This window comes from Triplophysa dalaica, chromosome 12 (assembly GCF_015846415.1).
Source record: "Triplophysa dalaica isolate WHDGS20190420 chromosome 12, ASM1584641v1, whole genome shotgun sequence".
NCBI lineage: Eukaryota > Metazoa > Chordata > Actinopteri > Cypriniformes > Nemacheilidae > Triplophysa > Triplophysa dalaica.
The window spans coordinates 2,901,991-2,926,767 of record NC_079553.1 but is presented as its reverse complement, the minus strand read 5'-3'; the positions used below and the strand labels follow the sequence as shown (position 1 = coordinate 2,926,767).

The window sequence follows — 24,777 nt, the reverse complement described above, 5'->3', positions numbered from 1 at the left end:
AAAAACGTTTCAGAGGAAAAGCAAGTTATTATCCTTTAGTTAAAGATTATGAAAAAATGGAATAACGTGCACTACTGAACTGTACACAATAAGATGTGAAACATGCATTAAGAAAGTCAATAGGGTCAATTATACTTTCATGTCGAGTTTCAGTGCTTATGTGTTTTAAAATACACCAATTACCAAAAAACGGATCTTATTTTGATACTATTTACCATTTCAGTAAATCATACATTACAATTGAACTCGCAGCCTGCAGTCAGCATACGAAATGAAGCGTCTGGCTCTGTTGGATTAGGAATGTTTAAAGGATTTCTACTTTCCCCCTCAGCAATAAAAGGCTTCACAGCTCCACACACACACACACACAGAGTCTTTACCACACTGGAGGGGGCGACACATCACACAAGCTCTCACAACAACTCCTCCCTTCTCTGATCCGCCACATCTTTGTTTTGTTTGTTTTCTATCATGTCCAGCAGCTAGCAGGCTATCTCAGCATGTCCACGACCAGCGGGGTTCAACTTCTCTCAGACTAATACATATGCAACATACTGATGCGGACGTTGCACAGTGAAGGTTTTATATTGCCTCTTACAGAAAAAAGAATGAAACCTCTTCAGTATCTCAATTTCTGCTATAGACAGCAGTGAGATTAAAAGCGTTGTACTATCACTGTAAAAAGACCCTAGTAATCTCACACGTGTCACTTCTAGAGATTCAGAAGAGATGTCTCAGACTGTACTCGGATTTATATGCCACAGTCCACATTGCATTTGTAGACTATTATGTACATTTAAATTATTATTACACAAGCCAAACCCTGTCGGGTGGCCGAATAATTTAATTCAGTTTTTCTGTTAATAACTTATTTTAATTATTAGCTAAATGATCTCCTGGGGGCCACAGCTGTCACACATATTCACAATTCAATGGCTTTATTAAGATTTGTCGCTGAGGTTTATCACAAGCCACGAGAAACTAGATCATTTCATCATCAAAGAAACAATGTAGCGGATTTCTGCTGGGCTAAAACCTCCTGAACAAGGGATAAAAGGTGAATTTGGGTACAAAAGTGCCTTTGATATTCAAATTATGTGTGTTTATGTTTCCTTCCGTAACATGTATGAAGAATCGGACATGCATGAGATGTACTTGAGGACCTCATGTACTGTACTGAGGGCACTGCTCCTTTTGTAAGAGAACAGAGTGTTTTTAGCGAAGGTACAGTAGTACAAATAAGTGTTCGACAAATATAGGTTGTGTAATAGCCAATCGGTAATATTTAGAGACCAGGGTGGACTATGGCAAATGCAGATTAGGTTTGGGTGATGTCAATTGGCATCGGAAGTTGGCTACAGTGAAACATTGCGATGGAGGATGACATCACAGGGGTGCGAGGCGGGTGTTGGGGGTATATCAGTTTGATAGATGGCCATCTGCAAAACATTTGATCAGGTCACGCGTCACTGATGTCACACGCTACACGCACAGTTCAGGTCGTCATTGAGAAGTTTACATTACATTACGACGATTCACTGTTTGCTTTCACTTTCTACGTCTTTCACTTTTTCGTCTCTGTCTAGCGCTCACAAGCATTCCGTAACTTCCAAATCATACTCAACCGCGCATAAGCGGAAACTGATGAGCTCGACACATGTGCAGAATGTCATACTGTGGACGCTGCTCAGGCTGTTAACAATTGTTCAGCAAATGTGCTGTACACACGCAGACGCGAATGGGCAGGGGAATCACGATGCATGCATAACATCATGATGCCTGTCTGCCATCGGTCTATCGGCCCAACCCTAATACAGATATATCCATATAACAGACAAACTTATATTTAACAGTAGCAAATAATCAGTAGTAAATAAATAATAAACAAATAAATACATAAATAATAAAAATGTCCACAAATTAACAAATTGTGGACAAATTAACAAATAAACAAAATGTCAATTAAACAAAATGTCCACAAAATAAAACAAAATGTTCACAAAATAATAAATAAAAAATGTACACAAAATAAAAAATGTCCAAAAAACTAAAATTAAAAAAAAAATCCACAAAATAAAAAAAGTCCACAAACTAAAATTAAACGAAATGTCCACAAAATAAAACAAAATGTCCGCAAAATAAAATAAAACTAAATGTACGTAAAAAATAAAATGAAACAAAATGTCCACAAAATAAATAAAACAAAATGTCCACTATATAAAATAAAAAAATGACAATAAAAAAAAATGTCAATAAAAAAATATCAATACAAAAAAGTATCCAAAAATATAATGAAAAAAATGTCCACAAAATAAATACAACAAAATGTCCACAAAATAAATAAAACAAAATGTCCTCAAAACAAAACAAAGCAAAGCAAAGCAAATAAAAATATTTAGAGACCAAGGTGGGATGATGGCCAATGCAGATATCTCCATTTAAAAGAGAAACATGTATAAAACAGTAACAATAAATTAATATAAAATAATATAAAACAAAACAAAATGTTCACAAAACGAAACAAAATGTCACAAAAAATGTTAGCTGTTAGTTCTTTAGTTCATTCTTTCATTGCCATGTTTTTTTGCATGTTCCCTGTCTTTCACATATGTGTGGCAAACCGTTTCTTTCACAAAAAACAATTAGGCAATGCTAATTTTAACTTCACTCACAATAATGGCTGAAACTAACCATATTCCATTGAATGTTTTAGCTCCAGCATATTGACAACATTACATCTATGAAAAGGCTAATGTGAACCTTGGATTTGCACAGTCCTTTTCATTGTGTGGGAGTGTGTTGTGCTGTGCTGCTTGAAAATGCAATGACAACTGCACGCTACTCACAGCAGGGGTAGTTCAACAGGAGAATGTCATCGACAGCAATGTAACCTCGACGGTCCACAGTTGCCTCTAGCAATATCTGAAAAATACGAAAAGAGAAAAAACATGACCACGACCTTCAAAATAATAGTCTTCTTTTGTCTGGAAATAAATTTGTGGAGTTTTGGTTAGTGATGCCTTGGGTTATTTATTCACATTTTTTTAAATGTTTATTCTCAAGTGGTAAATTGAACAACATCACAAAAGTGCGGAGCTATACTCAGAATTTCAAAGGTTCAATTCAGCCAGAAAAGAAAATTCTGGCATCAATTATTCTCAATGGAGAGGTCGTTATACAATGAAAATGCATAGGGATCCAAATATAGCTTATAAATTAAATTCATGTCCGTTCCACACACAGATGGTCTACTTTTATTGTGCTTTTTATTATTTAGACAGTCCATACCCTCATTCATGTTACCTGAATGCAGTTTTTGCAATACATCTCTTTTTGGTTTGCATACAAAAGTAATAGAGGTTTGAAACAACACAAGGGAACGGACATACAAGAAGAAAATGATGGCAGAATTGTAACTTTGGATATGAATGCTTTAATAAGCTGCGTTCTCTAGATTTTTACCACCGTCTGACAAAACCCATCATGATTCATTTAGCTAAGGTAAAAGAAAACAATAATGAGGGGAACCAAGACAAACAAACATAAATCATCTTAAGCAAATAAAACCTGATAACATCATCCATCTATTTGCATCCGACTCCATCTTTTCTTTGAACTTGTCTTTTCTGCATCCAAAGTTTTGACAGTCAAGGAAAACATGAAACAGACCCAAAGAGAGAAATAAAATAAAAAGGGAAGAGAAAATGGATGTCGACTTCAGTAAGGGCCCTTGGGGCCTGAAGGAAATAATGGCTTCATCAGGCAGCGTGTGTGCACTGTGACACATGGCTCTCATTTGGCATGCTGCACACACAAACACGCACACAAAATCACACACGCTACCAGCTCATATTATGTGAGAGTAAGGGCCACGAGTCCCCGGAGACCGGAGAGAAGCTCCACACTTGCCAAAGGCGGTGCACAAAGGACGGTCGGCCCAGTGTAATGAAATCAAATCAATATTGCGCGTACGACAGACACGATGAGATGTTGTTACGCGTTGAGGAGAGGGTGGAGGCCATGCTCCTTTTTCAGAGCATTAGTCTGGATGGCTGCCCGCGTCTAAAATCAAAATGATTCTTTGGAAAAATCCCATTTTCAAAACGAAACTATTTTGTTTACTGTCTAGTAACGAAGAGAAGACAGGCCCGCATTTTTCTTCTTTTACGAGAACAGTGTTCGTAACATCTGTGACTGCGACAATGAATCTTACGGTCGGCCATCAACAGGAAACGGCACGGAGGTTAATGTTGATTGTTGTGGTTTTAATGGAGGGTTATTGCTCAATTCGCTGTCAAACGTTTAAATCTGGTAAAACAGCACAGCTGTTGCCCCAGGATTCATTTCTAAAGCAATAAAATGAGAAAAATGACCAGAAGCTACTGCTATTGCATTTGTATGAGTTGCAGCCGTCTCTGCTTTAAAATGCCGCCAACACATTACAGACCGTATTTCTCAAAACCTCCACGGGACGCTCGCTTCCTTCCAGGTGTAATTTCACCATCACCTAGTCGGCTGGACCTTCCCAGTCTCTTATTTCATCACGGACCAGAGCAAGATTTCATCCTCCTGACCCTGTCTTAACCTTCGTCCGCGATGAAACACCTGAAGATGGATGTGATGTTTCAGATTTTGATCTAAAAAACACAATGTGCTTGCCAGAAGAGAGGAGAATGTGACTCCAGACAGCAGGAGACACACAGCCAGCACCGGCTCAGACTCTCTAACCCAACTTTAATCTACTGCTGGAAAGGACTGCCACAAACCACAATAAACTGACACCAGATCTGTAGGATGATGATGCAACGTTTTGGTAAGGGAGATGACTAAAAAGTGTGTTTTTTCAACTTTCCGCACACGTTGTCGAGGGTCGCATGTCTTCTTAAAGAAAAGAGAGAATGACGTTTTCGTAAAGGAGCTCTAACCCTATTAAATTCCTCCAGCTATATCTCATTTATTCAAATCAAAGGATCCTTCCCTGCTGGAGAATACATGTGGAACAAATGGCTCCGGATTTACGATGGGTATAAAAATAAAAGGAAAGGATCCATTTAAACAGTCTTGTGATTCTGGTTTCAGGGTATGATGATTTAGGACAGAGTTCAATCATTTGTTTTCCTACTAGGGGTGTAACTGTCCGCGTATGCGTACCGGACCGGCACGGGGAAAAATTCCAGATGAAGTCATCATTCCTATGCACTACTCCTTACGAAGGGCAGTGCGAGCGAAAATATAAAATGTATGTTTATTTGCGAACAATGCAGTTTTATGCTTAAGTTATGCCATTGAAACATCGCCTGACAGACACAATGATACGGTGTCACAGGAACATGCTTTATGCTTTTAAACACATATATACATTACCAGTGAAAAGGTTTAAAACTACTTAATCCTATTTTTTCCACATTTTAGAAAACTAGTACGCTCATCAAAATTATGAAATAAATCAACAGGGAACTATGAGAATGATGTTGGTAAACTAAAAAATTGTAAACAAAAATAAAACTTCTAAAATGTGAATCTTTTGTCTTAAACTTGCAGACATGTTCTGTGCACCTACATTTAATATAAATTTTCATACGCAAAAGACGCGAAATGTTAACAGCCCCCAAGTGATCTGATACGGCATGTTTATACATACAGGGCTTTACTGAAAACATCAGTGACTTCAGCCCCCATAGACCGACCCTAGCACCACACCTGGGTTTAACCCAGAGATGCTTTTTAAAGGGGTCATATGGCGCGAATACTTGTCTTTCTGTGTATTATAAGTTGCCTAAACATGTATTATTGCAAAAATTAAAGTGTCGGGAACAAAAGACGCATTCCATCGAAAAGCAAATGCTCACACAGACCTGCCTGAAACGCCTCGTGTAGCCACACCCCCACTAATCTACTTCAGTTCGTGGTATGATTTTACTAAGACCGCCCAAATGTATACGCAAGTAAGGTGGGTGTACCTGTCAGTACAATTGCTTTGGAACCTGATGTTCCAAATATGGTAAGAGGCGTTACATTTCCGTCAAACGCTTGCAGATTTCGATCAATCACTATGCATCGGTTAACTGGCCAATCATAGTACACCTCGCTTTTCAGAGCAATGAGCTTTGTAAAAAATCTGCACGATTCAGAGATGCGGAGCAAAGAGGAGATACAAAAATGAACAGTATATGGAATATACAGCGTTATCAAATCTTAAATCATTACACACATTCCATGACATCTAAAACAAACAATAATATTTGTTTAAGCCGTGTCGTATGACCCCTTTAAACAATAATAAAATAATAAATTCTGTGCTCTTATTGGCTACTCAAAGTCATCCATTGTTATTAGAAAAAACAATAAATTTGTGTCCAATGCGTTGTTTAACCAAAAATGTAAATTGCATCAATACTGAAAACAATTTAGTCAAAGGTCAAAGTTTAAATGGTTAGTTGGCTCAGTTAACCCCTGCTGGTCAATTCTATCAACAGCGACCCAGAATGAACTATTATGATATTATTTTGGATGATTTTATTATTATAATATAATAATTATTGCAAGAAACATTTCTGTAAACTTTATGTAGCAAATGTTTTTCCTTTGTTTAGGTTAGAAAAGTGACAGGGTCTTTACGGCTCAAATCTTCTTCCACTGAGTTTACTATGAATGTTAAGGGAGAGCTTCACCAGGTATTAAAAACTTCCTTGATTTTGACATCCAAAGCCTTTTCAGACGACAGATTAAGAAAACAATAATGAAAGTCAAAAGCACCACCTCAATGTCTTCTATCCTGACTGCACACCCCATGAATTCCTTCTCTAGTAAAGCATCTTATTCATCTGTGCTGTTATTAATGAATCCGACCTATGATGTCTTCTTATGCCTCACATTTCTGTATTCACCCATCATCAATTTCTATTATTTACACTCTTGTGCCTTTTCTCAAGAATGTGTCAAGTTCAATTACTCTTTCGTATCTTCAGCTGTGTTGCTCAATGTGGCGGAGAGAAAAATACACGGACGCAGATTTGTTGATGTGATGTGAATTTAATTGGTGGGTCGATAGAAACTGCGAACGAGAAAGGGAGAAAGAGATTTAGAGGGAGACGTACCAACTGGAAGCTAGATTCTTTCTTGGCAGTCCTGGCAGGCCCGATAACATCTTTAATATTTGATAACAAGTTCCCACTATCTCTTACACCTTCGCCAATAACAGTAGGAATATATGAGCGAGCATGGCAGACGGTAGAGGTTTCAACTCAAATATTAACCTCAAAGCCTTCTATTTTTCTCTCTTTCTTCGATGTTCCTTCCTTTCCTGCACTGATGTTCAGCTGACGGGAAGAAATATGGTATCTCGTGTCACATAAATGCAGAGAAGAGCGTCGAGTTTTAAAACATTTATAGAAAAACACAATAATCAATAAAGTTGTAACTATAACTTCAAAACAGAGCAAAATTGCGGGATAGCACAATTTAAAAAAAGAGCCGATGGGAGTGAAAATTTCTGTGGGTTATTTACTAACAATATACTAAACGTTGCGCAGATTAGCGCAGGGTAGGAATGCTGATAATCCGCGGGTCGGGAGGACCAATTGATAAAATTAACATTTTGATTAATTTCTTTCCTGTAGCTCAGTGGTTAGAGCGTGACGTTAGCAACACCAAGGTCATGGGTTCAATCCCAGGGTTTGCACATACTTAGAAACAAATGCGTTGTATAATGCAATGTAAGTCGCTTTGGATAAAAACATCTGCCAAATGCATAAATGTAAATGTTATTGCTTGTGGGTCGCAGGCGAATATGGTAAATGATCAATGATGTCAACCCTATCTTAAATGTAAACGTGTTTAAAACCACATTATCGCCAAGAATTCTACAGTGTCTCGTCAAACTGTGAACTTGTGAGCGGAATGGCTTCACGCTGTCACTCCCCACTCCATTGAATGAATGAATCCTCTTTTCAGGTTAAATAAAGCGCAATGGCTGTTTATCTGTTAACCATAGCTGTCAACATTTGGTATAGAGAATCTCCGCCTTCCAGAGGAGTCCCCGTCCCCCGGACAGCGTTGTGTCCATGCACACCGCGAGTTCTCGGAGTTTACTCGGAAAAAAGACGGGAAAAGCGAGTGTTTGAGTATGTCTGTAACGCACAACGATCCAAAAAGCAAAAACAGTGTGGAAGTTGTATTCTCAAAAGCAAAATAAGCTTCTTGAAGAGGTTTTGCTCATTAATCTACTATATTTAAAAGAATGGAATGCAAACTAACAAGCGCCACAGATCCCATCTCTCCATCTGAGCAGCTTTTTTATTTAAACGAATTCGGGTGACGTAAGAGCTCACCCGCACATCACTAAAGGCAGGGTTTAAGGCCCGATTCACATTTCGCATCTAAAACTGTGCGGAAAACACAACCTGCACTGAGTTCTCCTTTTCCTCTAAAGCGCCTGGACTTTGCGCTCTCCTGGCCTCTGTCGTCGCTAAGCAACCATGGGCCACAATAGCCGTTGAGACGAGGAGGTATAAACAAAGGATATATGGATTATATGCACTGAAAATAACTCCGCTACTAGATTAAGTTTTGCTGTGATCATCTGTATCTCCATCTTCATTGAGCTTGTGTATATTGGCTGGTTGTTTCATGTCACATGACCTGCAGTGCGCTTGCGCCTTTCTGAGAAGTTGAGACATTTTAGATATTGAGATATTTTCCAAAAAAGAGCGTGTTGCACCACATGCACGTCCCCCCCTATTTCTGCGTGCCTGGCGCGTGTCTAAATGTGAATCGGGCCTAAGACAAGCATTTCTGGGAGTTAAATAAAGCTGAAAATACCAGTTCAATAACAAATTCATTCAAATACTCGTCTCCCATAAAGTTCGCGTCTGAAGAGGAAACTCCTATAAATGCACATGCAATAGGGTCAGTCGCAAAAACATCTGTGCCCACGCACTTTCAGCGCTAATTTTCACTGCGTGTCTAAATACCGACAGCAGTTTTATACGCCAAAAAAACATTTGTGCTGCCGCAAGCTGTTAGTAAATCTGGTACATAGTATCTAAATCCAAAGAGACGTTCAGTGCATTCAAGCTACATTCCCTGAAAATCGAACCCATGACCATGGCGTTGCTGGAAACATGCTCTACTAGTTAAGCACCCTCAGCAAGATGACTAGACCCTTCAAAAAACCCACTCCTCAAAATCTGACATGTACGAAACCCACAGAATCCTAAAGTTACTGTGTTAACATTTTGTCTACATCAATCGTTTTTAAGCAAAGCACTACATTATGAAGAATTCAATTTAGGCAACAAGGAGGAAACAATGTGGATAAAAATAATGAGCCTTTCGGCTTGTTTATCAGAAATCTATTAAGAGCTCAATCCACTTATCATGGCTATGTGGAAAGAAAACATTGTTTTGTACGAAACCCTTTAATTATGCGGCAAAAGTAGGAGCCCGACAAACAGGCTATTAGCTCCGTCTAAACAGCAAACTGACCTGGGTGGTCTTGAATGAAGTGGGAGGATTTTACTTTATAAATGTAATCGGTTTAATGATATTAGCTCAGGGAAAGCATGGTTTAGCCAGTTTGCCGTCTCCCGTTCACTTCACGCTGTAAAAGCAAAGCTCTTATGCTCTAAAAAGAAGTGGAGCTCTTTAACTAAAACTATCATTCGGAGAGATGACGGTCAGCCAGATTACCGATACAAACACTGGATATTATTGCAAGTCAGATGCTTTAATCCTAAAAGCCTCTTGTTATGCTTGTGTTTCTGCAGTTGTCGCGCAAGTTTAAGGCTGAATGAGTCTTATCGGAGGTTACTAGCTCGAGACACGGTCTTAGGTCTTAGGAGTCAGGAAGTCACACAGGAACAAAAAGACTGGCAGGACTGAGATGAGTCAAACAGATGACACCAGCCAACAAAAGCTGCTCATGCTGATTTTTCAGTCTGATAGCAAAAGGTCGTTTTCCTGGAACTGGTGTGTTCAGCCTTCAGTTGTCTTTGAGGTTCAGGAAAAGACCACAAAGATGAGCACAGAGCAACATTTACTTTTTTTATTTCTATCAGAGCAAAAAAATGCCCTCCAGTGAGACCATCAACACAAATGCTCACTTGCAGGAAACAAGTGCAGTATATAACCAAAAATGATATTTTTTAGCATCTGGTTATTATGAATAATGTTTTTTTCTGACAAGAATAAGAAACCAATTGATCAAAAAAGTACATTTTATGTTTAGCGAATAATATAATAAAATAATAATAATACTTTTTTTAATTGTATTTATCCTTTATTTAGCCATGAAAATCCCACAGAGATTTTACAGTCTCTTCTTCCAGGGAGACCTGGTCAAGATGGACGCACTTAAATTAACACCCACAATCAACTACAATACAAGACGGACAATAAATATAAGATCAAGCAAAAGACTCCTTTACAACAGATTGAAATAGACATTTTAAAGTACCCAGAGATGGCAGAGACTCTAATTTGACTATACTTTGCAGATCGTTCCAAGCCCGGGGCGCATAAAAGGGAAAGCACATTTTCCAAATTCTGAGAGAACTTTCGGAACCTTTAAACGAATGCATGACTGAGATCTACTAGAGTAACTATTTGTGTAAAAGATTAACATAAAAGTATTATGTTTGTTATTATTATATTTTAATAATAATAAAACTTAAACAACGACATCCTCATCCTCAAGAAAGAAGATTGAGGAGTGAGTTCGTTTCCGAATGCAGTACGACACTCCCTTAAAAAGCTGAATTTAACACAGACTGTATTTACCCGCAATGTGCCATTATAAAGACAAGAAAGATCACAAGCGCTTCAGTAAACATGAACAGACTATCAAATTAAGGGCAATTACTAACGGGGCCAAAATGTTGCCACAGGAGATCATTTGATCTCAAAATGTGACAATTGTTAGAGCGGAGCTTTAAATGATCCCTCTTTCTGGCTCAGTGATCGCACATTTACCTACACGTTGTACCCACCAGGACTGCGACACAGCTCAAGTGTCATCATTGACCAGCGTGCCATATTCCAGGCCCAAAGCACGACTTACAACGCTGAATCCCGCTGTGAGAAAACTGTGCCATCATCTCACTGGATGCACAAACTATTATGGCAGTCGTTCAGCGCCTGGTCCCTAAATACTCATGTCATGCAAGAAATCTGCGGCGCCATTATAATGATGGAAGACTGTAAATGACTGAACCGTTATTAGAACAACAACATTATGCTTTGTTTTGTTTTGAGAGAGAAACAACAGGGATGTTCATAAAAGTCAACATAAAACAACATTCATAACCAATTTTACAGCTACGATGCGAGGAGGATGTTTAATATAAGTTTATATTTGCAATGGGAATAACGTGCATTCCTTAATCGTGCATCACAATATGACTGACCTTTATTTAGTAAGTAAATCGGGTCGGAAGTGATTTCATGTTGACTGTATTATTCACAACTTGTATAAAAAAGTTGGAATGAATTGTCATGTGACCTCCACCTTCACGTTTGATTGGCTGACAGGAGGACTGTTATTTACACACGAAGGCCGGATCTTTTCAGCGCCATGTGAAAGTTAATTAGGTTGGTGAGATTGACAATTCTCGATAAAGCGAACACTACTCAACTAAATTGCTTTCTGACAGATGCGCGGAGTTTGCAGAAAGGAGAAATTGAATTTATGGATGAAGTCCCCCGTGTTGGCCCGCTTGCACGCCTAAAGCGGCGGCCCGAATGCAAACCGCCCGCCGACGGCGATCGACCGACGTAAGGGGGTGTGAACGAGCTGTCATAGGCAGACAATTCGTAAGCGTTGATTTGGTAGATTGCATATCGTATGTGGTGCCACTGCGAGGAAATTTGGTAAGTAGATAAGGAGGACCGCGTCAACCCTATTGGGGTTCATATTGTGGGTACGTCCAAGCCACATAGCGCTAACCTACATTCAGATAGAGATCAATGCTAATTAAAGAGAGCAAGAGGCATGACTAATAAGAACAGGGGTCTACACCACTGTTTGTGTAATACTGAGTGTAAAGATAAAACATCACGCATGCTGCTGTCTGCACAGATCTGATATACTTTGCTTCGATGCGTGTTGTTGAAAATCAGTTTGCAAGGCCTGTCATTGCGATTACGAGTAGTGTCAGTCACACTGTTCATGTGTGGTGCATTGTTTCAAAGGGCAAACACAACAGCGAGTCATTAGCCTAATTTTCTCTATTAACAGATTTTTTTGGAGCCATACAAAAAATTGCTGGGATTCAACCAGAGATGGCAACCAGTGCTGCGGAAGGTACTCTGAAAAAGTAATTAGTTACTTGTTACTAATTAATTATTCAATAGTGTATTTAGATTACTGTATACATTACTCTCTCCAAAAAGTATGTAATTACTTATTTCTAATTACTTTCTATATCCTACATCAACCTTAATATTTAAGTGATTCAAGGATAGACACGAAACGGCTCTTTTAATTCATTCAAATAAATTATATAAGACATAAAGTAGTATTATTAGCTGACCAAAGTATTAGAAATGTAAGAATAATACATTTAAGCACGGATTTTAAAGTTAGACTTTGAATTTTGATGTCAATTCCACTATTGCAGACACATATATTATACAAAGTACTTAGTTTAATTACATCAGAAGAAACTGTAATTAAATAACAATTCTATTTTCCATGTTTTATCACCCACCTACTGTAACATACTACAATTTTTGCCCAGGTAAAAACTCCAACAACTTAACTTTAAGATATTAAAATAAATTAATAAATTTAAGTCTGTGACCTTCAACAAAACAAAACATTCAAAGACTCAGTTAGTTTCATTGCTTTTTTACCTAATCAATTGCAAAATAGCTGTGTGTTGCTCAGAAATGCACAAAAGTTCAGAGTTGTTCTAGATTTGGTTGGGACTAGGCAAAATGGAACAAAATCGTGGGTTTATTTGTGTCTTAAACGTAAGTCACTTATTCCCTCAACATTTATTGAACAATTATTCAATATCACATCACATGTTCTAAAATAAAAAAACAAGATCTCATACAAGTACCTTTTTTGCAATCACATCTCGGATATCAAGGGCCTTTGATGGGTATTCATTTTGTTGTCAGATTTCTTTAAGACAATCTCCCATTCTTCTCTTACCAGCAGTAAGAGTAACAAAAGTAACAAATAAGGAACAAGTGTTGAATGCTTTTAAATCCACAAGTTTTACATCCATTCACATTAATGATGTTAACACGTAAATCAGACAATGCACAAGAATGGAATTCCAACAGTAGTGGTCTTGACCGGTCTTAAAATTAAATCCCAAAACCACCAAGTATGCCAAATGGTTGGAATCATTAAAAAAAGAGCCACAAACCCCCTCCACTCCCTTTTGTCCTGGTTTCTTGATACCATCATCTAAAAACCAACCTACATCCAGGCACCCCTGGAGCCAAGTTTTGCTATGGTCTTTTGATGATGGTATCAAGAAACCAGGACAAAAGGGAGTGGAGGGGGTTTATGGCTCTTCTTTTTATTATGTTGTTTAGGTAAATATATTTCTCCTGAAGTAAAATGATATATTTTAGAGCGAAAACAGATGATATTTTCAGCTCAGTTAGCAAAACAGTGCACTGTAAATTTATAGCAACATATTGTAAATATCAGCACGCTAAGGTCAAATATGGCGGCAGGTCAACAACGTTGAATCTCATTGGTTCTTGTATATCTAGTAACTAGTTGTTATTTGCATTTTTTGTCACAAGAAAAAGAAGAACCAACATGATTCAACGTTTCATCATATTTACCCCATATAAGAAGATAACATGATGGCATTTTAATATAAAATTGTTTCTGTTCAACTGAAGAATAAGTTGTATACATCTGTGATGGCATCAGGATGAGCACATTATGAGGGTTTATTTGGGTGAACTGTTTATTTAATTTGATTTAATTTAGTTTAGTCCAGGTGGAATTTCTATACAAGAATTACTTACGGAAAGTGTAGTAAATTTCAACTAAATACTCCAAAAAACAACGTAGTTGAAAAAATACTATTATTACAAGTCCAAAAACCATGGAATGGTCATGGCTCATATCCATGACATCAGGTATAAAACATAATATCATTAAACGTATTTGTATTTTGAGCATTACTTGATAAATCATTCGATAGTTGTGAGAATCTCCCTGAATATGAGGTGACTCGTAATGTTACCTGGTACTCATTTGGCCAGAACGTGCTGACCGCCAGTTCCACTTGGTGCCATTGTCGTCCACGCGAGCCAGAGACGTTCCATACGGGAATGCCAAGCGGCCCACCGTTGACCCGCACATAAACACGCAGCGACCCGGGGCTGTGGCCGTCTCTGCTGTACAGAAAGTAGCTGAACTGGACGCAGTGCGTGTCATTTTCACTTAATGTCTGCAGCAATAGCTGAGCCCTCTGCCCCGCTGCATGCTGGGAGGAGTTGACCATCATGAAGGAGCCTGCAGGAGAAAGCCAACACAGCAGAGAAAACAGCATCAGTTAAAAGAAGGACGGAGTATTTTCTCAAACACTTGTCATCCTTGTGTAGGTAAAAGCGTTTGTAGAAGGCTTTGGTGCACACAAGAGCACGTCTCCATAAACAGACAAGCACGTACACTAAGCTCAGAGAGAATAACAGAGACTGAAAGGGGAAAAAAATCCAGCGAAACCAAGCTTCTCGACGGAGCATATCTGTGTATTACAGGCTCCTCTGAAACTTCTGTGTAGTTTTCTGCTCCTACTTTTCAAAAGCTGTTGTTTGTCTATTTGTCTCTTTCTGTATCTCCCCCCTCGGTGGATTCACAAAAGATGACAATTTGGCATTACTCTCTCAACGCAGAGCGAAGAGAGAGAGAGAGAAAACATGGCACAGAATATCGAAAAGCCTTTTATGCCCTTTTTTTAGCCTTGAGGCGTTCTGTCTCAGGAGTGTGACGATTGTGAAACTTCTTTGTACAATGTCGGTATAGAAACAGGCACAAATATTAAATACAGGCAGAGGAAAGACCGGGGCTAGTTGTCACATTTGATACTCCAGTGGGTTTCCAAGGATGAGTCAATTTCTGTAAAGGCAGATACCAAACAGCTATTGAAGAAACTGCTATTGAACATGACTGCAGTTCCCGAGTAAAAGATACAGTTCACATTCAAAACACACGCTGACCTTTTCCGACAATATACCCCAAAATGTTACTTTAAATAAACCTCCTAGCGTGTTCAAGGCCTAAGAACATTAAAGCTGAAATATAATCTTTTTTGACAACCAGCCCCAGTCTTTTTACCCACACACGCACAAGACTCTCCTCGCTTGATATTAATCAGCAAGACATGCTGAGAAGACACAGAGGATGGTTGGGTTAGAGGCTTCATCTGCAATAAGTAAAACATAAATGTTCACTCATGGGAATGGATCTTTAACTTTGATTCTTCGACTTTGACTATTTGAGACAGGCCCTTCATACTTCGGGTCAAGTGACCAAGCCCGGTGTTACTGAAGCAAAGCTCAATATCAGTATCACAAATTTTGTATTTATAGTTATGATAAAAGGAAAGTATATACACCCACAAACTGTTACACATCGGTATAAATCCCTTAGTTCTGAAGACATGAAGAGAAAGATATTTGGAAGAATGCTTGTAAGCAAATAGTTCTTGGCCACCGTTGACTACCAATGAAAAATTGCTTTATAAATATCTTTGAAGATCATAAATCAAGATATCTTGAAGAATGTATGAAAGCAAACAGATCTTGGGCACTTTTGACTTCACTGTAAAACTTTGCTGTAATTTCGAACTGTAGATTTAATGTACAATTTTGTTTTAAGCATAGACGTACCTAGTTTATGTATTTTTTCATTAAACAAGACTAAATATCTTCACTTTTCTTGTTTTGTAAATGTATCGTAATTCAAAAAGTTGTAAATATTTTAACAGAATATACTTTTTTGCAGTGTTGCTGTGCTAATGCCAGTCTTAATGTGATTGAAAACGGTACTAATTGGAAAGTATATTAAGCTGTGATTAAATCTACAGTAAATTACTGGCAAACCTGCTGCAAAAACTACATAAACGTTTCACAGTGTACCATTCTCATTTTTCCTACAATGGTAGTCAATAGTGGCCGAGAACTGTTTGTTCAGACGTATTCTTTCAAATATCTTTCGGAACAAAGACTTTTTTAACAGTCAGAAATGAGTGATCAGTAAGAAATGAGTGAGTGGCACACACACTCACTCATTATCACAAAGCATGTCAATCAAAAATATTACGTCCAAAAACACCAACCTCAATCCCAACCCACTCTCCTCCAAGGTCTCTGCTTATTTATTTGAAAATTACCAGACAAGACCAGACGGTCCTGGTTGCCTTGGTATCAAAAGAGTTCTTCCACGGGCTGGCGGAGCTCAGATTATCATAGCGATAGACAGAAAAACCTTCATTAAAAGTGCAAAGCTATTTCCTGTGCTGAAGGTTAACAGCTATGAATTATAAAGCAAAGAAATTGCCCAATGGTCAAGCTGAGATTCAGTCACGTCTGATACAAACAAATCTGTGTGAATCCGGTGGGCGGAAGCTTGCGTTGTGGAGTTTTACAGCGGAGTCTTGTTTTAGGGGGTTCTGAATTATAAAAGCTAATGAAACTTATATGAACAAAACTTTCAAGAAAGTGTGACTATGCGTGTGTGAAAGTCCTCGCTCTCGCATGGCATTGTGGGTAGTTCGATTTCTGAAGGCTTCCTTGTATTGACCACATCATACAGAGAGAAAGAAAGTGAAATGGTGGAAGACGGCTCTATCTACAAAGAAACACACATCATATTCCATAAAAGATCCGTCACTGCAAGAAGGATATTGAAATTCATATGGTACTGTATTCTCTTAAACTGGCCATATTCCCTAAGCTTTCCTGCATTTTGTTTCCTGTCTCCCAAAACCCAGGATGAGAAGATTTCAGTATGAGTCATATCAGTGTACACCCATACCAGATACAGGAATTAGATTTAAAGACAGATGTCTGCATTGTTTGAGACAGGCAGAACCAGAGACAGATCTGTTCACTACCTTTTCAGACATTTCGTATAACCAATACATCCATAAGAGTAAAAAAACACACATTCTGACATTTGACAGCGCACACCAGGACTCTCTCAAAGAGACACTGATTGAATTCACAGTGGAGAGTCTAAGGTTCATCATATCATATTGAATCTGAACCCAAACAAGAGCGCTGACCACATATCTCAATCTGAGGGCCCGAAACCATCCGAGTCCGGCGACACCCCCTGTGTTCCTGTCTCTCTCACGGGTGCGTGCAGGGCAGAGCGCTCTATATATTGGCGCTGACATTCTGATTTTCACCATCTTCGTCTCCTGTTTCAGAATCTAATATCCCAGAGCCGGTCTGAAATCTAAGAAAGCCAGGCCAGCCTAGACACCTGGAGGACTATGGTGTTCATTATACGCAATTTAATTTCCTTAACAACACAATATTGAAAAGAAATGCATGGGTAAATGGTGTATAACTTACACTTTATATAGCTTACAGGTACCAAAGAAAGTTCTTTTGATTCGACTTTCAGTCTTGAAAAATCGTGTTTATAGAAATTAACCTGCCAGTTCTCAGAGAAATTCATATGTTTTTTACGACAAGGCTCTTTTAAATGCATGAATACGAACGGATGAATTTGTATGATGTGAATCATGCAGAAAGGATAAATATCATAAAAAAGCAATAATAAAGGCCCATTAGCTCCAAAGCTTAAAATAAAACTTAAAGGAGTCATATGGTGCGAACACGTGTTTTTCTGCGTCTTTGGTGAGTTATAAGCCCATGCATGTATTAGACACGTAAAATTGCAAAACTTAAAGTGTGGGAACAAAAGATGCATTCTATCAAAAAGCGAATGCTGATACCATGCACAGATACAAACATGCACAGTATGTGGAAAATACATTCCATTACATAAATAAATAAAGATAGTATTAATTTTAACCGTGTCATATGACCCCTTTAAAAATGACATTCAAATAAGTGTTGCCTTAAATTCGTAAAAATACAACATATTGCCGTTACATGTTGATGAATAAATTTGATATGATGGGAGCTCTAGGTACACAGTAGCAATGCATTTCAATTCAACCCGTGTGACAGAATAAACATCTATTTTTCGCTAAAGAAACTCTGCAATGACAGGACGAAGACAGGGTTTTAAAACCTCCCGTGATCGTTTGTTTATCAGACACTTAGTTCATTACAGTTGTAGAGGTCTTTCCACTAAACCTTTCGAGCTGCATCCTGTTTACTGTCAAACGCAGGTACTATCACGAAGGTGTCACCTGTGAAAATGAAAATATGAGTGCAAACTAATTCTAGCTGAGAGATTATTTGACGAAAAAAATTGAGGGATGTATAATGTGGCCATCAATCTCTCTCAAAAAAGGTTAACTTTATAACAAAGCAACTCTCAAAAGAAAGCAGACACTAAAACAACTCTTGTAATGCCATTTCCATTATTTCACAGTAATTTGTGTCCTTCACAAAACAATCCGAATGTTGTGTAGTGAAATTTCAGAGATGATGTACCGTGCTTCCTAGTTTATTAAAGACAATATACATCCATTTCTGCATTAGTGGTTATACATCAATTGGATCCTTTTATTACCTGGCCAGACAATAGCTGTCTGTCAGCATAATATCCAAGAGCTTTGTGTTGTCTACAAAAATATCTTTGTCCTCTTTATTATTACTGACGTCAATGTCTCACCTACTGAAATATCTAATTTCCTGTATATGCGAATTGCATTAACATTGAATCAACAAGTGAAAACACATCAACATCAAGAAAATACACTTGCTTACCATGTAAAATATAATTAAGGCTACAAAAAGTTCTCATGTACCAAATACCAGACAAGGTTGTTTTTGTGTACTTTCGAGGCATAATGGTAAAGGAAAAACTAGGACGAGAACCTGCTGTTCAGCCGCTCAATAAGGTCAGACGTCCCTCTTGCCTTTTTGATATTTACACTGAGAGTCGTCTCCTGTTAACCTTTGACTATTCACCCTATCGCAGACACACTGTTACTCACCGCCGCAGACATTCTGTTCACATAACCTGAAATATCAAGCATAAGGTGACCTTTGTTGAATCATGCCTCTAAGGCTGGTGAAATCTGATAAAGTCCCGCCCATTCACTGCTAACCCTCCCCAAGGGCGCAGGAACATACATAACGAGATTTGAAGCGATCGAGGCTATCGTCATTCAACCTGCGCTGCAGCAAAACAGCCACTCGCCGGCTCACAGAGATGCTATCGCAGAAGAGAGAAAGAGAGAGAGAGAGAGAGAGAGAGAGAGATGGGAGGTAGAGAGTTAAGAAATGACCAAGGACAGTATTGATGCGCATAAGCGAGGAGCAGAGAGATGCAATCTCATTATAAAAAGTTATAATGAACTTGAAAGTTAAAGGTCCAGTGTGTGATATTAAGAAGAATTGACAGTAAAATATGTTACTGCCTATCGGCAAAGAAGCGAAAACGTGATTACATCTTTGTCCTATGTCAGCCGCCGAAGTGTTTCGAAAGGGAGGAGTTAGCCATTGGTTGCAATTCGCAACCTCACCACTAGATGCCGCTAAAATCTCCATATCGCTCCTTTAAGCTTTGAAACAGTAAAACGAATTTAAAAGTGAAAAACAGGACTGTTTATGGTTTTTTTTAAGTAAAGAATAGGAAAACCATACTAGGCACCTCACACTTTTTCTGTATTGTTTCTTAGAACTTTAAAGAGCTTTTTCCTACCGTTTGACCCCATCAAAATGGCTTTTGACCAAGAGGCTTCAAAGGTGTGTTTTAGAATTAAAAAGAGGGGTGAGTGGGGTGCTGTGCTGAATGCAGTGGAGTCAATGGATTCTCTTCCCACTTCAATTTTAGAAGCGGATTTCATTACATCGCCTCCTAAAAGGCTCTTTCCGTCCTTCCAGCCCTGATGCTCATTTACTCTCATCTTTCTCAACCTTTCTTCTGAGGTCAGATTTCAAGCAGTCTCCACTGGCTTTCTCTTTCACGTGCACGGATAAAAACTGGGAATGCAGGGGTCAAGTTATGCTGTCATGTCTCAATTTGTCTCACAGGACCTTTAATGCCACGATATGAGAGTGCAAGCAAAGCCAATTAATGAAAGCGTTTCTTCTGACTCGGTCAGGCATTAGAGTGCAACCACAGAAGCAGATAGATACTACTTTTGTATTTCATAATGTGACAAAAAGCATTGGTTTAAGAGCTTTAATTTGACAGCACAGGAAAGGATGAACACACAAATAACATCTTGTGGGAAATACAATATAGGGCTACTAAGCGCAAACAGTTGCGTCATGCCGTGTTTGTATTGGCGGTAATGAAAAAACACTGATGTTTTTTAAAACATTTTATTTTTCCTTTTCTGTGTTGAAATATATTCTGGACTACGGAATCACATTACAAACAACATGAAAATCATTCTGTCTGTGATTCTATAGAGATCTGTTGCTTTCTCTCACATCACAGTTTAATTTTTCTACAGTTCCCTATAAAAACAGAAACTTAAATAAGATTTTTATGAATCGCATCCTTCATTCATATTCAATCCACAATATAAGACTTCCTACAAAAACTCAATGATGACAACATCTTGTGTCAATTTCAGGCAAAAAGTGACAACTGTCTTTCCCCTAAAGACACAATTACTGTGCAAGAGTGCATGCTGAAATGAACACATACAAATGAATATTTAATCCCAAATTAATATTTCAAAACCTGTTGTGTAATGACATTCCTTCATCACTTCAGACAGGTTTTCCAACATGTTCAAGAAGTTGAAATAAAAGCACAGTTTGTCTAGTAGGGCTGGTTGATATATTGAATAGGAGGTATTATTGTATTTAAGCTGATGATATAAAATTATGGAATATCGTAAATATCAAAATTTGCACAAACGGTAACTCATTATCAAGATGGTAACCGAAAGCGACCCAAGTGTAAAAAGAGACTGGATGATAATGGATCATGAATTAGGTCCTAAAATGAACGCAATATCTTCAAATAAATCAAAACAAATGAATGCTGTAACATCATCAAATATAAAGTGTTTCCATCTTTGTTGCAATAGTTTTGGAGGGGCCTTTATCTGTACTGAAATGACAGTATCACTGTGTGAAAGTCATTGATGAGATTGGGTGATGAGTGTTTGGCTCAAAGGTGTTCAGCTGGGTTCAGATCTGGGCTTTATTGTCATGCTGGGATAGAAAAGGGATCCTGCCCAAAGTGTTGCCAAAAAATTAGAAGCACACAATTCTCTAGAATATCATTATATGCTGTAGCAATAAGATTTTGGCTCACGAAATGAAAACTCATTAGAAGGGGGTGTGCCAATACTTTAGTCCATAGTGTATACTGTATATATAGAGCATTGTCAAAATTAGGAAAAATATTGAGATGAATTGTGATAAATAGCCCAACCATGATGTATAGTTGTGACTATTATAACGGTTACACTCTGTGATATTTTAGCACCACCTTTTTTCAAATGATAAATTGTTCAACAAATATGATCAATATAATATTTTTATTATAATATGCAAATTAATTTATTTAAAGTAGTATCCAAGCAAAACATAATTTATACACAAAGTAAACCGTTTTGACATCTTGTGCATCAACATCTATTTGCCATCAAAATGCAAGTAACCCAAGTCATTTGTTCCATCATAAACTTCATTAAATAATGCCTCTCTATCACCAAATTAAATGTCTCATTAGTTCAATGGGGAAACATTTAATTAGAATTCATTAATAGGCTATGTTTTTGTATCGAAATGCAATTACCACAGGTCCTCTTAATGTACTGGTACGTTGAGCATGACAGTTTGAGGAAGCTATTTCTTGGAATGACCCCAATAGACGGAATATACAATTCATTAATCACTGGCAATAAAAGTACAGGTGATTAAAAAAAATTCATGCACAATTTGTAACAAACGTGTTTTTACAACAAAGTACTTGATTTCATGGACTTTTTTATATTTGCTCTGTCTGCGATCTAAGGCCGTGAACACACTTGACGTCTTTTTTGACAAGAAAAAGTTGACAAGAGCGCTTTTTTAGTCAAAAGAAAAGCTGGCAGCGTTTGTGCATGAAGGCAGCTCAGCATACCGGATAATATAGACGGAGTAAAGGAAGTCTATTTGAATTATAAACAGAGACTGTCTTTGTAAAAACCAACCACATATTTTAAAACAACAGAACTAATTTCCAATCTCATATTAATCTTGAGAACCTATAGAGTAGTACTGCACTTTGTACCTTCGAAGAGTATTTAGTTTGATCACATTTATAGAAGATAGATACAGCTGTACGATTACTTCCGAAATCATACAGGGCGTGCGGGGGGGGAGGCTGAACTAAAGCACATTGTTAAATGACACAGACCGCATGCGGTTCATGTCCAGCATCTTTTAGCGCTTGGACAACTCCATATCAGTTTCAAACGACCTCCAAATCCAGCGTTATATCCACAGTTAATATAACATTCATCACCCAAATGCAGTGAACAAACAAACACCTGAACTTCGCAAACGTATGCTCTCTCCTGCACACAAGTGAAAGTGACGTCTGCGCTTGCTCCTTCTCCTGCTCTCCATGCTGCCGCGTGGGCGTGCCTCCTGCTTTTTCGGGAGAATTGTCCAATAAGGGAGCGAGAAAAATGATTACAAAACTGTTTTATATGTTCCAAAAAACTTTCCGAAACCTGAACGATCGGTAGGGGAGTGTATTGAGCACCGAAAAACTACAAAACACACCCTAATCGTTTTTTGACAAGTTGACCTTGTGAAGCATGAGGAGGCAGCACGTTTAACATTGTATGGAAGTCAGAATGCATGACACATCGTTGCAGCACCCCTTTAAAGGTGAAAAATAAACATTAATTCATGTTAAAATATGTTCTTCGGCCGCCATTTTATTTTTCGGAGAAGGATCCTTCTCGACCAATCACCTTCCTCGCATGTTGTTATGGAAACGATCGCAACTCGCTTGTCTTGGTCAGTTGTCAAAAAAGATGCTTGACTTGGTGTGTTTTCTTCAGAAAGGAAGCTGAACGTTTAAAAAAGCGCTCCCATAGGATTATCCCATAGGATTAAAATGTAATCAAGTTTGAACACGGCCTAATGTTCCTTTTGAAAACAAACAGTGTATGTGTTTATACATATGTTTCGCATTAAAACTGTCTGGAGTGTGTAAAGGCATGTGAAATACAAAAAAGAGACCCAAGAGCTGCGATTAAGAGCGTGAAACCGCCTATGCAGCAAAAATCCATTTTCTATCTCTACCATGAAAGTCAGTGTAGCATCTCAAGACAAGTGTCCTATTCCTGCGTGTGATTTAATCTGATCAAATCATTTTTCATATAATCACACGCAAAATGTATAATAAATGTTTCATGGCAACTGATTTCCTACATAGTTATTGTAGTTTCATATCTTGTGTAGCACTCTGTTGTGTCTACTTACATAATAAAGCAATTTTAGCTCCAATTAATATTTCATGTCCACTTATTTATTTATTTGGTAAACACCAGTATAGTAAACACCAGTGTGATCATGTCCAGTCTGTTAGCAATTACTATAAAAACAAACTACTTGGTGTGGAAAAACATTTGTCAAAGTCTTGTTATATAACCAGGCAAATATCTTAATAAACGCGTTTGCCTGCGTTTTCCCATATTAATCTGTCAGCGGAGGCATATTAAAAATACATTTGCTGCTTGAGAACTTAGTAATGAAAGAAAGAACACTTGACTTGAAAAGTATCGCCTCGGAGGGAGCCGACTGATATCCGCATTCCCAATTCAGCACCTCGGTTCCTCTCGGCGCAAACAAAACCTCCTAGACCAAACATGGCGCAGCTTCGCAGGTTGAGCCGATGGCAGAGATCCAGCTGTTTAAATCGGGAATGAGAGGGCCGGGCCGCAATTACCACAGTCTCTCCGGGGACAAAACACACACAGGCTCCAGGTGATCCAAAGAAAGTGAAAGAAAGAGAAAGACAAGTTCATATTATCTCGTGCCTTGGGAGAGAAGCTAAACAGCGAGAGGAAAGAAAAACGAAATAACAACTTCGATAAGGAATCAATGACAGTGGAAACAGTGCTCAGCCGAGTTTCCTAGTGGCCTCTGGAGCGGGGGGAGATAAGCCCGTATCAGGGGTCCCTGTATCTGTCGCCAGAGACGCTGGGGAAAAAAACACTCCGTACCTTTCGAAAAGGCCTGCAAAGGGGACTGCAGCATAGTTTGTGCGCTGTGTTTTGTATGTATCAGCTACTGTATTCAATTACGAGAAAACCTCATTTATCAAATTCTCATCTGGTCGAAAATAATGTACGTGTGTGCGAAAATGGCAAACGTGTATTTTTGGATGAACACTTCCTTCAAACAATAGTTAAAAGCATCTGTTTTGCTGGTGTGGTGCTTTCAATAACCACCTGACCTGACTAGACAAGAGACTTACGAGTACCAACACAGTTTTGTTACTGTTTGCAAACTTTCTAATTTAATTTGCACTATTTGGGGCAGCGGCTCATTGGGACCCAAGAGGAACAAACAGCGCTGCAGGGGTGTCAGAAATGAGCATAACTGCGAGGGAACCTTTTTTGCTTACCTTATAACAACAATGGCCCAACACGGATCTCCCGGCGCACCTTTCAAAGCGCCCTT

The 24,777-nt window shown here is 38.4% G+C and overlaps 1 protein-coding gene across 9 annotated transcripts in view; it reads right to left on the bottom strand.

The window, feature by feature from the left end:
* ptprub (protein tyrosine phosphatase receptor type Ub) overlaps positions 1-24,777 on the bottom strand; it is a 184,330-nt gene that overhangs the window by 81,121 nt on the left and 78,432 nt on the right. For all 9 annotated transcript variants that reach the window (XM_056762139.1, XM_056762142.1, XM_056762145.1 and 6 more), the window contains exons 3-4: positions 14,220-14,491; positions 2,847-2,922 (exon numbers count right to left, since the gene is read on the bottom strand). In XM_056762139.1, coding sequence (XP_056618117.1) covers positions 2,847-2,922; positions 14,220-14,491 — 348 coding nt within the window. The remainder of the gene's footprint in view (positions 1-2,846; positions 2,923-14,219; positions 14,492-24,777) is intronic.